The 14,539-nt window shown below is 47.6% G+C and overlaps 1 protein-coding gene across 1 annotated transcript in view; it reads left to right on the plus strand.

Moving 5' to 3' along the window:
- Positions 1–7,563, plus strand: part of KATNAL1 (katanin catalytic subunit A1 like 1) — a 52,676-nt gene extending 45,113 nt beyond the window's left edge. Inside the window, exon 13 of the mRNA XM_088051968.1 lies at positions 7,441–7,563. Coding sequence (XP_087908094.1) covers positions 7,441–7,447 — 7 coding nt within the window. The 3' untranslated portion in view covers positions 7,448–7,563. The remainder of the gene's footprint in view (positions 1–7,440) is intronic.
- Positions 7,564–14,539: the final 6,976 nt, after the last annotated feature.

The raw sequence follows: 14,539 nt of genomic DNA on the forward strand, positions 1-14,539 counted from the left end.
GTCCTTTCGACAGAAGTTACCTGCAGGCTGCCTGGCCAGTCTTTTCCTCTAATGGTACAGGCTAGTTTTAAGAAGACAAAAAACTGTCACACTTTAGAAAAAACACCTGGCCAGGTTTGGTAAAGGACAGGAACACAGGAATAAGGTTGTGTCTGAACCCACCACACAGCTCCCCAAATGGGAGTCACACTTACTTGAGATGGTGTTGAACATGATCAGGGAAGGACCATGGGACAGGATGAAGAAGAAATAGGTGATAGGAATTCCTGCTGCTGAAGCTAGTCCTGGGACAGTGATGGAGCTACCCAAGTGAGGATCCATGGATGCTTTACGGGTATGAGTTTGGAACAGACTCATAGTTTATATGGCTTTGGTTGTTAAATTGTGATTTCTCATAGCTTGAGTTTTGCTAACACTCTTCTCAAGGGAGGGGGACAGAGGGTCCCATGAAAGGGGTATTGCTGAGGCCATTGGTGTGAATGTGGGCACTGCATCTCTTCAGAGACCTGTGCTGTGCAAGGTGCCGGACAGGCACGCAGGAATGATAACCCCAGCCTGAACAAGAAACTGGGGACACCAGTGAGACAAGCCAAGATGGGCAAAGGAAGAGGCAAGAGCAGTGGTAGGAGATCCATCCCATCATGGGTGCAGCCAGGATGTACTGAGCTTGTTGCTGTCCCTGATGCTTGTTAGCAGCCCTAGAGATGGTGTCTTCAAGGGCTGAGGTCAAACACAGCCTTTGCTGAAGGAAGCTGTCCAGACTGCAGCCATAGGATGGTTTGCAGTTTGGCTGGGTAGCTCCCAGACTCAGCTGGGTCATTGTGGCTCAAGGGCAGCTGGAAGCACGGACAGTCTGCTCTTTGTGAAGATGAAGTTGGGACCATTTCCATCTGCTCCCAAAGAGAGATGGCGCAATATATCCTGGCTTAGCTTCCCAAAGGTTTTCTGGTCCCACCAGGATTTTCCAGCTGCTGTTGCTACACTGCACAGAGCTGGACCATTTGTGTCTCCAGTAAGCTCTGCTTTTCAGCTTCAATTTTAACCTTGAGACAAACTCATTCTTTTCTTAAGAACTGATTTAGCATGCCATGAAACAAATGTTCCAGTATCTCCTCCAGTCTCTTAGGACTCATTGCAAATTTACACTTAAGCCTTGTTTTTTATTGAAGCCTTGGAGTTTTCCATGTAAGAGGAATGTGCAGGTATTTAGTGTGCAGAACCCAGTTGCTCAGCCAGCAGAAATCCCTCAAACAATGTTTTATATGCCATGTACATGGAGTTTATAACCCCTTTAATTTAGGGTTCTTGAGATGTGGTGTCCACACTGGATTGATAAATACTGAAATTTCTTAAGAAGCAGAGAGGCTGTGCAGCATAAGGGCTCAGCTGGAAGGGATTCAGAGTCCTGCTGAGCTCTGAATTCTTGAAGACCACTTGACTCCTTGATCCAACAGCAGCGTCCCAAATGCAGCCATCTGCAGAAATGTGTCCTTTAAGAGAGTAAGAAATTGTCAGGGAAAGAAAGGGTTCAAACTGCTTTCAAGATTCATAAGCCCCTTGAGGAAGTTTTAAGAGCTGGAACAGCTCAGCAGTTGCTTTACACGCCCAGCAGCTTTCTGTTTGTGCATCTATCAGCCGTAGCTGGGGGCTGGATGCAGCTCCTGGCCTTGGGGCTGGGCTCAGGCACGTGCCTCTTGCTCAGAGCAGCTTCAGCTTTAAAGCCACTGCAAAGGTTTGTGTACAAAGTGCTGACTGCAAACATCCATCATGAGGAAAACCAAGAGGAATGTGATGCACCAGGCTTGTTTAGAAACCGCAGATGATTTACAAAGTGTGCTTAATTGGAAGTTTCTCTTTGCGGCTTTCTGACGTGCTGTTTTTCTGATGCAGACATGTAGGAGTCTTTTAAAAGGTCCATGTTTACTAAAGAGGAGTTGCATAATTGGGGATATATTTATGAACTGTATATGTGCAGGATAGGGAAATGACCTGAGCAGCCACAGCAGTGCAGGGAAGGGTCTGGTTGTCTCAGGGCATCACCAGCTGGGTACGAGGGACCAGCATCCTGTTCTCTGGGTGGAAGAAAGGGTTTCCTGTCCTTATCCCATGAGCATCTGCTCCTAGTGCTGGGACTGTGGTTAGGAGAACATGGGGGAACTGAGTGCCTCCACAAAAAGGCAGTAAGGAATAGAAGAGAAAGAAACACACTCTGTGAAGGAAGGTGCTCAGAATGAGGGTCGCTACATTTTTAAAAAGAAAACTTCCTGGGAAGTTAACTTGGCATTTTTCTAAAAAGTCTATTTTTAAATCGAGTTTCAAAAAATCTTTAAAATTCTAGAAATTTTTGAAGAGGGAGAGGATATACCATTCTTGGTGTCCACACTGGGGAAGGCAGAAGGAAACAGGCTCGAGTTAACATATGGGATATTTGTGTTAAACATCAAGGGAAAAAAGCAAACATCCCTACAGCAAAAATTGAAAGTGTTGTGGAGACACCACTCCAGCAAGATGTATCTGGACTAAAAATTGTTCCCCACAAACAGCACCGGAGGAGCCATCCTGCCTGTGAGCAGGACAGTGGACTAAGCAATCATCTGGACCTAGTTGTGATGAGTTCTGCAACAATTTGGGCTTTACATCCTTTCCCCCCACTTCTCCTGTACACCAAAGACATGAGTTTAGAGCACTGCTTCATGCTCTGGCACCCACCAGCAGAGGCAGAGGGAGAAGTTCAATTTCAGGGATCTGATGACACTTTTTCACACCAAGCTGGATGGGTATTTCCATGCTGGCCAGTGTGGAAATACTGGGGCTATTCTGACATTCATCAGAATAGCCCCATTCATCCCTGTGCTCCACAGTCCTTAAGGTGTTCACATGGCAGCAGCCTCACAGCACGCATCCTCACATCCACCTCTCCCTCCCTACATCCCCCCCAGCCTTAAAAGTGACTACTTGGCCTGTTTATAGTTTATTAATGCTTTAGGGACTGAGCTGCTTCCCCACCACAAGGATTTTGTCCAAGAGCATGATGGAGAACAGGAAGAAAAGGCGTATAAAACAAAATGTGGGATTCTAGTTTTTGTGAAGGTAGATTTTGTTGCCTCCCACATTGTATTTGGGCAAACTCACCTCAATTTCCATCCACTAGGTAATCCTGCCTCTATCCTGACATGTAGAATTAGCATCCAATCTTGTCTCAAACACGTCAAGAAGTGCACTATCTGTCACTCGCTGTGCAATTTTCTCCAGAAGGTTAATGTCCTTATGGCTAAAAAGTGTGCCTGATTTCTAATTCAGCTTGGCATGTTCTCCAGTGCCCATCATTGTCTATCTGTGGGCCTTTCTCAGACTTAAATTTTTTGTGCCTTCTTAGCATCCCATATTTTCTCTCCACACATGTACTTATAGACATCATAAGATCACTTCTCAGTTTTCTTTCTGACAAGTTACAGAGGCTGACCTCTAGAAGTCTCTCCCTGGAAGTGATTTTCTCCAGCTCTCAAACCATTTTTTATGTCTCTTTTCTGTACCCGCTACAATTTTTTGATGTACTCTTTTAAATATGGCACCTCAGCAGGATGCAGTGCTATAGTGTCAACCTGACCAAGGACGTACACAGAGATAAAATCACCTTCTATTCCACTTCACAGTCCTGTTGCTTATGCACTGAAGGACCAAATTAGCTCATTCTGCTGCAGCAGACAAAAAAAATAGACCCTGTATTTGAGAACCAGAAGGCCAGATAGCGGTATTAAAAAGAGATAAATGGAGCCAACATGAAAGCAGAATTACAAACCAGGGCAGGATTAATAGCACACTGTGATACTGGCCTGGACACATTACTTGAAATAAAATGCTGAGAAAACAGTTTCTTCCACTTCAGAGCCAATTGCAAGGCTGTGCTGCTGTGAAGGCTCCTGTGTGGTGGGCAGGCTGTTCTCCGGGTGCCACAAAGTGCCAGGGCAGCCCCGGGGGAGGGTGAGTGACTCCGGGTTCACAGGGCTGCGCTTGCTAAATTGTGCCCCCAGGCTCTGAGATGTGAGGCTAGCTCTGATCTTTTCCAGGCTCAGCCCACAGCTGGCTGTGGATAGAGCAGCCCTGCAAACTGTGAGATTCCATCAGGGCTCTGCACACAGGAAGGCACCCACAACCCTTTGTACTCTCTGTCTTCTGCATTCAAAATCTTTCACAGGCAGGAGGGTTTTTCCTTATTTCCCACGCCTGGTGACACTTACTGAATGCAGAGTCACTGTGTCATTTGTAAATACATTTTCAGTACACATCCTCAGCATAAGCTTCACCTTCCTGTATTAGAGACAGTGACCTGACCCCAGTTGGTCTAAAATCTTAGAGGGATCCCCTGAAGCATCTCAAGGGTAACATGCCCTGTGCCAGTGGTCAGGTATCCTGGTCTTTGAAGGCTTTCTGTGAGATAGTTCCTTAGTCTCCTTCTTCCTCATTTCTTTATCTGTGAAATAGATTTAACTCTATATCTGTAAAATAGATTTAATCCTGGGGGCTCATAAGATGCTCACATCCCATCCTAAGTTTTTTTGTTTGTGCTGCTGCAAACCCTGTTGCACTCTTTCTGTCCTCAGAATGAGAGTGACAAGGTGTATCCTTCTCCCTTGCTCACCTGCTGGTTTGGGGTCTTGACCCCTGGTGCTTGGGTACTCCAGGAACCTGGACACGGGGGGCACTGTCAGTCCTGTGCTTCCTGCATCTGCTTCTTGTTGGACACAAGTGGGAGGGTGTCCTTTCCCCAGGGAAAAAGCAAAGCCAGGGAGAGGAGCACTGGTGTATAGATACAGTTTTTGGGGGATTGATGGCCTGGAGAAAGCCTGGTGGAGGTCGCCAAGATATCTGGTACACATTGAAGCACCAGGAGATGGTGAGAGAGCTGCTTATCCAGCCATATGAAGAGAAGGCAAAGGAAAGATCCAGTTAATGCCTGCAACTGCCCTATGGGACGTAATACAAAACATGAATCTTTAGAGCACTCACATGTGTGAGAGACAGCACAGGAAATTCTGTGTAGATACATGGCATCAGTATGGCACTGTGAGAGTGGTCAAAGACTGGCACAGGCTGCCCAGAGAGGTGGTGGTATCTCTGTCCTTGACGGTGTTAAAATTTGTCATGGTCCTGATCAGCTTGCTATAACTGGACCTACTTAGAGCCGGGCTGGTACCTGATGACTTCCAGAGGTCCCTTCCAACCTGAGTTATTCTGTCATTCTCTGACACACTTGAAGTAACCTGCAGGGCACTGACAACAGGGAGACAGCAGCCACGATCACTTGAAATGGAGCCTATGCAGATGGCTTATTGGCATAGGAGTAGAATAAAATTTAATCTTCATGCAGCACCACTTTTATTAAAGAAAGCAGTGTAATCCTAGTCCATGGAGCAGCATTTCACCTTGGACAGGGGCAATGCACAAAAGGGTTGAAGGAGAGCTGTGCTAGTAATGGCTCTTGGACCAGAGGTGCCCTACAAGCACTGCTGGGAGCTCTCATAGAGGCAGCAGCTGCACCAAGGCCCTGGAGACAGAACTGGACAGACCTGGGAATTCCATAGTTGTGACCTCTTGGCCTGTGATCCTAATTAATGCTCAGATTGTTGGCAGTGGTAAAAGAGAAGATTAATGAGCCTCATTTGGCCAGATGGGGGTGATGTGAGAGATTGTATGAGGTGGGAGTCATGTCACCTCACTTCAGGTCTTTGAAGCAGGGCTGGAGCCCAGATGGCTCCTGGGCTCTCCCCTTCATCTGTGGAAGGTGCTGTGCTCCCCTTGGAGGATTGATCTCATCCTGAGGTGTGTGTCTAAGGTGTGTGTCATCCTGAGGTGTGTGTCTGAGATGAGGTGATAGTGTTGATGGTGGTATTTGGAGTTTGCTGTCTTTCTTCATCGGCTACAGAGTGGGAGTCCAATCTGGAGATTAGAGGGACAGCCATCTCAGACTTTGCCAGTGGAAACAACCCATTTTGGGGTTTCATTACAAGTGTACCTTAAGACTCCACATGGCTCAACATATCTGGGAAGGGACCAAGTCCCTGTGAGTGCCAAGCTCAGCACCAAGGTAATATACTGCCTTCATGGGATCAGGAATCAGTTTTACATGGCTAAAGCTAGAGAGGGAAGTCCAATTCCTGATGCCATGTGCCACTATCCTGAAATTCTGCTCTTTCAGAGTAAATTTTTTTCATATTGGGGAGCTGAAGAGTTATGCTTCCTGTGGAAAAAAAGAAGTGTTCACCTTTGGTGGAAAAGCAACACCTCAGCTTGTTTTGTCCTGGCCAGGCTACCAAAGGCATCCATGTGTGTCATTCTCTCCCCATTCTTTCTTCCATTCTCTGATTCCAGACACCTCCCCAAAGTCCTTCACATTTCACCTAAATGGTATCCATCATTTTGTTTGCTGACTCTTCCTCTTGTACTAGCAGTGCCTCCTCCCCCTCCAGGCCCAGCTACCACATTATGTGCTGCAGAGACTGCCTAACAAGACTTCAGAAAAGGTTTCCCTGCTATTCAAAGGCAGAAGGGCACATTGCTATTTGATTCTTAAAAGCAGCCTGTTTTTTGGTCAAGGAAAAACCTAATCTGGCCTATCAGTGCAGTAAGATGGAAAATAAAACTAAGAATGCCGAATTGCATCTAAAAATGTTGTGCTCTGTCAGTACAAATGTGAAAGGTATGTTTTGTGTCTGTAGAAATCCCAAAAGAACAATTTGGAGGATACCTACAAGTATCCAGACAAACCACTTTGCAGGAGTAGGCAGCTCATAGCTCATAGGACACATAGCTCTGTGTCCCTCAGGACTCCTAGCAAAGCAGCAATGTTGGTGACCCTGACACCCAACACACTTTCATTCATTATAAACAGCACAGATGGAAAAGCAGATCTGAGCTTGCTTCACAGGTATATTAAACAAAATGTTACTTACAGAAATTGTTCCACTATTGCAAAGCTCTTCCCGGATTTTAAACATATGATTATGCACTTTCAGCCCTGTGTAATGTCATGAAGAATTACAGTGTTTCTCCTGTTGTTCAGCATCTCACATTTGTGTAAAAACTCAGTTTTCTGGCTTTAGATCTTAGGGATGGAGTAGTGTCCTCTGCCCATGAGGTTGTTTGAGGGAGGACAGATTTTAGCTCATTTAGTTCAGCCTCTAGACTGTCCTCACCAAGTTTTCTTATTCTCCCCCTGAACTGCTGCTCAGCAGCACTTCAGCCCCGGGGCTTCTGCTCCATACCGATCTCCTGAGATGCAGGCTGCCAGCCAGCTTCAGCAGCAGCATGTCTGTGGGTCTGGCAGGTCCTGAAGCCACAGGTCACACGGGGACTGCTGATTGCTGGAACCTAGGAACTGCTCTGGAAGCTGTGTCTTGAAAGCAAAGCCTAATAAAAACTCCTCTCTTCTTGCTGCCATAGAAACTGAACAGACTGAACTTGTTACTTCTCTCATCTCCAACAACTCAACACCTGAAGTGACTTGACCTATGAAGATATTTGCATTAAGTATCACACAATTGCTGAAGAAATGGGATTGAACGGAAAAACAAAAGAGAAGAAAAACATTCCAAAGGCACTTTGAAAGCTGCTGGGCAAAGGAAGAGTTTTTGAGAAATAGAGGCATTTCTCTGGAATGAGAATCAAGGGAACAGAGAGGCCAAGGAGAGATTGTTGGCCAAGAGGAGTTCACTATGGATGTGGAAGAAACCCAGAAGAGTGGCTCCAAGCTTTGCTGGGACCCCGCAAACTGCAGGACCAGAGAGCTGCAGGCTTCATGGCTATGTTGATCCTGGACAGCATTTTACATCCAGCACCCCATTTCTTCTTCAGATAGCCATGTCAGTGTGAAGCTGCATTTCCTGGGGAGCAGCAATTGTTGCTGAAGTCCCATCTCACAAAGAGCTCTCACAGTGAGACTGCTGGACTAACCTCCAACATTCACCCCGAAACAGCCGAACCTTCCCCAGGAGAGATTATGAAACAATGAGTTGTTGGTTTATATGTTTAATGTAGTAGTAAATTAGAGGAACTCTGTATTTATTTCTGAAGTTCAAAAATGCAGATATTAGCCATGAGCCTTGACATCTTTCCAGTGATATTTTTTGCAATCCTATGGCACAGTCTGCTCAGAGTTGATCTCTTTGCTCCCAGTACATCTTTCTCATAACCAGGGAAGACTCTCTGATGCCTACAGCAAAGCCTTCAGGAGTAAACCTTCTCACTGTGCCCCGCTGACACTAGGGCCCACTTCCCTTTTGCCTCTTCTTACTCCACTATGACTCTTTGCAGCAAGCACTGCTCAGGGCTCAGCCACATGTGGTCCTTTGGAGGCTGGGATGGATAACCTGTCTGTCTGGCAGCATCCCTGAGCACTGCTGCAGCTCAGCACGATGATGACAACCTGCAGAGCAGCCTGGAGACGCTCATTAGGCCCATGTAGTTCTCCTGTTTGTCCCTGCTGGGTTTGCCCTGCCATGCCCTGAGTGATCCCAGCCAGGCAAGCATGGGCTGGATCCAGAGACTGTTTCCTGATGAAGCAATATCATTTGTCTGGCTGAAGAAGCTGCCCCACCTGCTCAGCTGGGTTCCTCCTGCCAAGGCAGAGGAAACACAGTGTGCCAGTCCCTTCTCTTTGCCAGAGACCACAAACCAGAGTGGGGCTGTTTTGGGTGGCACAGCTCAGGCAGGTCAGAATTATTCACAGACACAGGCTGCCTTTGGCAGAGTCACAATTTACTGTAGGTGTCATCTTTCTCCCTTGCAGGTACCACCCTGCCTGCTTGCAAGGGCATGGTCAGAAGCAGCAAACCTTCACCTAGGCCATGTAGCCTCTGTCTGTGCCCCATCCCTTCCCTGGTTTCTCACTCCAAACTGGGCAACATCCTGCACTAGGTGCTGGGGACTCAGCTGTGATACCCTGGTTCAATATCACAGCTCCTGGACCTGCTCCAGGATTTGTTCTTTGGGATTTTTTTCCATTGGTTTTATTTTTTTTTTCTTTCTCAAATTTTTTAATTTTGTGCTAGTTTTTTTATGTTTATTTTGTGTTTTAATTTCATGCTGGAATTGTTGGCACCCTCCCTCTGGGAGCTGGGGATACATATACCCAAGCAACTCCCACATGGACTCTCTTCTGGAACAAAAGGATTTAATTCTGAATAAGTAAGTTTAGGACTAAAACCATTTTTGCTTTACTTAATCAGCCAACTGCTCTGTACTGGTTTCTTCAGAGGTGGTTATTTCAGCCTGGTTTTCCATGAAGATACTGGATACACGTGCAATTTACTGGATAATGATGCTGGCACCACAAAAAGGTCTCCTCTGGAACATTTGGATTTTGCATAACAAATTATTCACAAACATGGGGTGCCCCAAAGTAGTGTCTCCTAAGCAAACACCTCCCAAGCACTAGGTGCTCCCTGCCTCCTGGCTGGACTAGGCTAGGAGGGCAACCATAAGTGGTTTTATTGTTGTTGGATGGTATCTTGGATCAAACATTAGGGGTTTGGGCATGGTTTTGGCATAGCAATAGCACTTCCTAAAGAGGAAACAGATGATGGTTCTTTTCCTGTGTTAGTTTTGGCATGGGTCAGTCTTTCTCACAAAATAACTTCTTAAATTAAGCTAGTGATGTTTCAGACTAGACAGGCCCTCACAGCGTGGAGTGGTGGGGGGAAGAAGGTGTATCCTGTTGGCTGTGCTCAGCTGTGAAGAGAGATGCATGCCAAACAGCCACTCAAATGCACCAGAATTATATCCAGAATAAGTCCAAGTTGTCCCTGCCAGGGGCCAGCCATGGCATTTTCCCCAAAACTCCTGTGCTGGGATGATGATGTAGGAAAGGTTGTGGATGCTCTGCTGCCTTAGGGCAGAGACTCTACAGGGACCCAAAGGCAAGTGGGGAATTCCCTGGGAGGGGATGGGAGGTGTCCTGTGGGCAAACACTACCCAAACACACATCTCTACATCTCTGGGCAAGGATCTGGCACCAACCCATCCAGAGGAAGCTCTGGGGTGTCCCCTGGAAGGATTTGGATTAATCATGCTCAGCATGGATGAGGCATGGTGGGACACTGAGGTCCAGTTCCACAGGAAGCTGCCTACCATGCTCACAATGGTAACAGGGATGTAGCTGGAGAGTACAGGATATGTGAAGGAATATTCCAAATTTCTGTCCAGTGTAGGTGCATTTTGACTTGTTCCTGTGAAAGTCACAATAAGTGCTAGTCATCTTATGATTCAACCTGCAATTTTTATCTCAGAAAGCACTACTGACTGCTGCCTTCTCAGCAGCACTCTGGTCCAGATGGTGGCAGGGGATGGGCACTGGAAGGGGCTGAGGCTTCAAGTGTATTAATTAATTTGTGGCAAATTATTTAGGGAACCGGACAAGTGACGGTCAACAAACTTTACCCATTTGTCTGCCCTACCCCACAAGCAGATCTTTTTCTCTGAGTGCCTGGGAAGGGCTGAGTTTGAGCTGCCCCAGTCACGGTGTCCCCACAGCATCGCCTGCACCTCACCTCACACTTATTTCAAAGCGATCCAGACAGACACCCAAGGTGCTCAAGCAAAATCCTGCAGTGTGCATAACAAAACTCAGGAGCCGCTTTGTTCTACACCCACCAGTTTTGTAGCCAAGTAAATAGCTCCAGGGCACAAGTGACTCGAACACTGCTTTTTCATGGCTGAAAAGTGATTCTATTTATTGAACATTTGTTTTACACTTGAGAGCTAAAAACTTCCTTTTCCCACCTCCTGCTGAAGACACAGGCACCTCCGGCATGTAACCAAGAGCGAGCTGCTTCTCTGTGGGAGAAGAGCTCAATGACTCATGGAGATTCACTCTTTGCTCAGTCTGTGGGCTGTGATGTCCATGCAGAAGCAGCTTGGTTCCTGTGGAGTAGAATCCCTCTTAAACCGCAAAGGTTTTTGATTTGGGGCCCCGTGGCATGTGCATGCAGAGAAAAGCTCAAGGACAATGAAACAGAAATGTGTGTTGGGTGCCAGCACTGCAGGTGCTCAGGCAAGGAGCTCGGTGGGTGTGCCAGGGTCAAGGTTCCATCACTGGCTACCTTGGCTTTGCTCTGAAGATGTGCAACAAGTCTTCAAGAGGATGCAGAGCTCCCCTCGCCTCAGGGATGGGATTTCACCCTCCAGGGCTTGTTCTGCCAGGCAGGGCTCCTGCTCCCCTTCCTGGTTTACTTTATGAGTAACTACCACGTGTGAGATACCATGTGTGAGAAATCCTGGCAGCACTGCTTGGCAGAAGTCAACCCATGCCACCATCCCCAGAATCCTTGCCCCAGAACTTGAGGCAAGGGGCACAAACAGAAACAGGAGGCTCTGTGTGAACATCAGGAAGCATTTTTGCACTACGGGGGTGACAAAGCACTGTCATTGGTTCTGCTGAGAGCTGCAGAACCTGCATTTCTGATAAGAATTAGTTTGTAAATAGTTGATTTAGTTACAGTCCTCTACACAGGAGAAGAGCCTTGATTTCTCAAGTTAGTCCAGAATATGCAAGGTTACAAAATATTATGTTACAATATCTGCATTTCATTTTAAACCACAAAAGTTAAACAGTTTTAAATACTATAACATAAAATGAGAACAAGCTGAAGTGGAAAAAGAAAGTGACTTGTTATACTTTCATTGCTAAAAGTGCCCCAGACCATCCTGTAATATAGTCTAAGTTGGGCATCGCTTTGTTCTGAAAGCTTCATGTTTTAACAACATTACTATGATGGTGGAAAATAATTACAGCTACAGTAGTGATTTGTACTGTAAAATTTTGGATTCTTTTATACATAATTCCAAGTTTCCATTTGAGGAAATGCATGCTGAAGAGAAAACTACAAACCATGTGTATATGCCAGGAAAATTCATTGTATATACGATAGGTTGCATTTTATTCATAGTTTATTAGTTGAAAATCATTCAGAGAACCTGAGCTGAATATGAATTTGTGTCACAGTCAATGAGTAGTGTCATGTAAATGAAGACTGGAATCATGGCTTCATAGAATTGTTAAGGTTGGAAAAGTCCTCTAAGATCATGGAGCCCATTAACCCAGCACTACCATCTTCACCACAACGCTGTTTCCCCAAGTGCCACAAACACACGTGTTTTGAACCCTGCAAAGGCTGGTTCCCCTTGTCTATGGCTGTGGGAAGCCTCCAGCTGCTGGTGGAAATATGGTGCAGCGCAGACTGGGGCTCTGTGTACCTTTTTGCCCTTAGGCTTTGTTGAAAGCTGCAGAAATGTCTGGCTGAGTGGCTGTGGAGGGAGGGGATGGGGGTGTGTCATGGTCTGGTCCTGTCCCTGTCTGTGCCTGTGGCTGTAAAAGGCAGGAGAACAAACAACGGGGCAACCACCCTGCCCAGGGCTCTGTCAGACTCTTGATGCCAGAACTTGCTGTCCATGTCCATGTAGAAGGCAGTGAATTTCTGTCTGTCTGGCCGAGCACAGGAATGCACCATGGCCCACACCCATCCCTGCCTGTGGCTTCAAAATGCAAGATGACATCGACAAGCAAAGGAAGCAGCCACCTTGGCTCACCTGGCCAGCCCAGGCTGTCGGACTCACATCTCCCTGGCACACAGGAGACACTCATTCCATGGTGTCATGGGCCACCATCAGGCAGCTGCCAGCTCAGGCAGAGCCACCACACCAGTAGGCTGGTGCCAAGAGATGGTGTCATTTTTGATTGCTTAACTCAGTGTTGGTGTCCTTGTACAAATTAGAAAGTCTCTGGCTCCATGGCTGAAGAGAGGAGTGCACCAGGCTCCTCATGCTGTGATGCACCTGGAATTGCTCGTGGCCGTGCTGCTCTGGCACAGCTTGGGTCAGGAACATGTGTGTGACATATCTCTGGTTCCACTGGTGTGCACAGCACCTTTGGGACCAGCAGTGTGTCCTTCCCACATATTTTCATAAGAACATGGTGATGTACCAATGAGATGAGCTGCTGGTGTGTTTTCTATCCTGGGGGTATAAAATTGCCATGGTGATTTCCTAATTAATTATCATAGTTAATTATTTTTCTCTCCTCTTCTCTGCTGACTTTTCAGTTTGGAAAAGTCTCCACCAGCCTTCAGCAGCACCGTATGTTGGAGATGGAAACATTGTGGCTGTGATTGCTGTTTGCTGTAGGATTGTTTTTATCCCGCACGCAGATAAAGTGTGGCAAAAGCCAGGAAGTAAATCCCGGAGTGGACTTTAGGAAAGAGGAGAAAGAAAATGCTTGTGACAGAAGATGGGCCCGAGCAGTACACCTTCACTTTGGGATGATAACGAAATTACTGCTGAAGCCAGCAAGCATTTCCAGTCCAAGTTTGTTTGCCACACACGGATGTGGGTCACCTAATGGCCTGGGCCATAGCTATTGGGGAAAGAACGGCTATAAATTATTTCTGGGATAAAATTTCTTCCACTCACCCTCTTCGATGATGTTTATGTAAGAGCTGGGGCTCCTCTGATCTATTTACTGAGGAATGATTTGCAGAAAATGCATCTCTAACAGGGCTGCGCCCTTCCTTATGTCTCTGCGATGCACGGTGTGTTCCTGTGCCAGCTCACCCCCTCACTTACGTGTGGCAGGGAGTGCTTGGAAATGAGAGCAGCCTCCCCTGCCCGGAGGGTGAGCCCACCACACTTGGAAGGCATTCACCCAATTTCTGGCATGGGCTGCATGGACATTTTCCAGGAAACGTTCAAACCATCCCCATCGGGGCCAGGATGAGGACGGCATCCCTACCGCCCGGTCACTCCGAGGTCTGGGAGCTCCCACAGGCGCTGACAGCTGCCCAGCCCATCCTTCCCTGCAGAAAGGCAGCAGCTTCAGCGGGGGAGTCTCAAGGAGCACACCGAGCGCTCTCCGGGCAGCCGCAGCTCAGATGCGATGGGCTGCAGCATTTCTGCCGCTCAGACCCCGAGGCTGCGGGCAGGGAGGCCGGCCCAGAGGTGCTGAGGGTGGGCAGCGGGGGCCAGCCGGAGCCGCCAGCCCCGTGCCCAGCGGGAGAGCGGCGGCATTCCCGGAGCGGCATTCCCGGCGTTGGGCAGGGTGCAGCTGCCCTCTGCCGGCCTGCCGCCGCACAGCTCCCGGGAACCAGCCGGGCTCCTTCCCATCCGTCCTGCCCCTGGAAGTGCGCGGGGTTGGTATTTCTGCCTGGCTTTCCCCAGGCTCGGCTCGTAGTGCGGGGAAAGGTAAACTGGCCATAGGTGCTGGAGCGCCTGCACTGCATGGAGAGGGTGAGAGAACGGAGGTGCTCAGTGCTGGTTTTCCGGCGCTTCGGTGTCCCTGGGTGCTCCTTACGCTTCTGGGTTTTCTGATGTGTCAATGTCGTCCCCAGCCATTTCTGCTCCCGGTAGAGGAGGTCTGGCTTAGTCGGATCTAAGCCGACAGTCCCTGAAATAGAATCTAAAGAGCATATTTAAATCCTAGTTTTGAAAGCAAATCTCATCCTTTGTCCCGGAGGAGAATTGGGGATGTCATGCTGGTGTGCTCAGTGTTTCG

This window comes from Pseudopodoces humilis, chromosome 2 (genome assembly GCF_049639895.1).
Source record: "Pseudopodoces humilis isolate 2021_Gansu_Grassland_sample_001 chromosome 2, ASM4963989v1, whole genome shotgun sequence".
Classification (NCBI taxonomy): Eukaryota; Metazoa; Chordata; class Aves; order Passeriformes; family Paridae; genus Pseudopodoces; species Pseudopodoces humilis.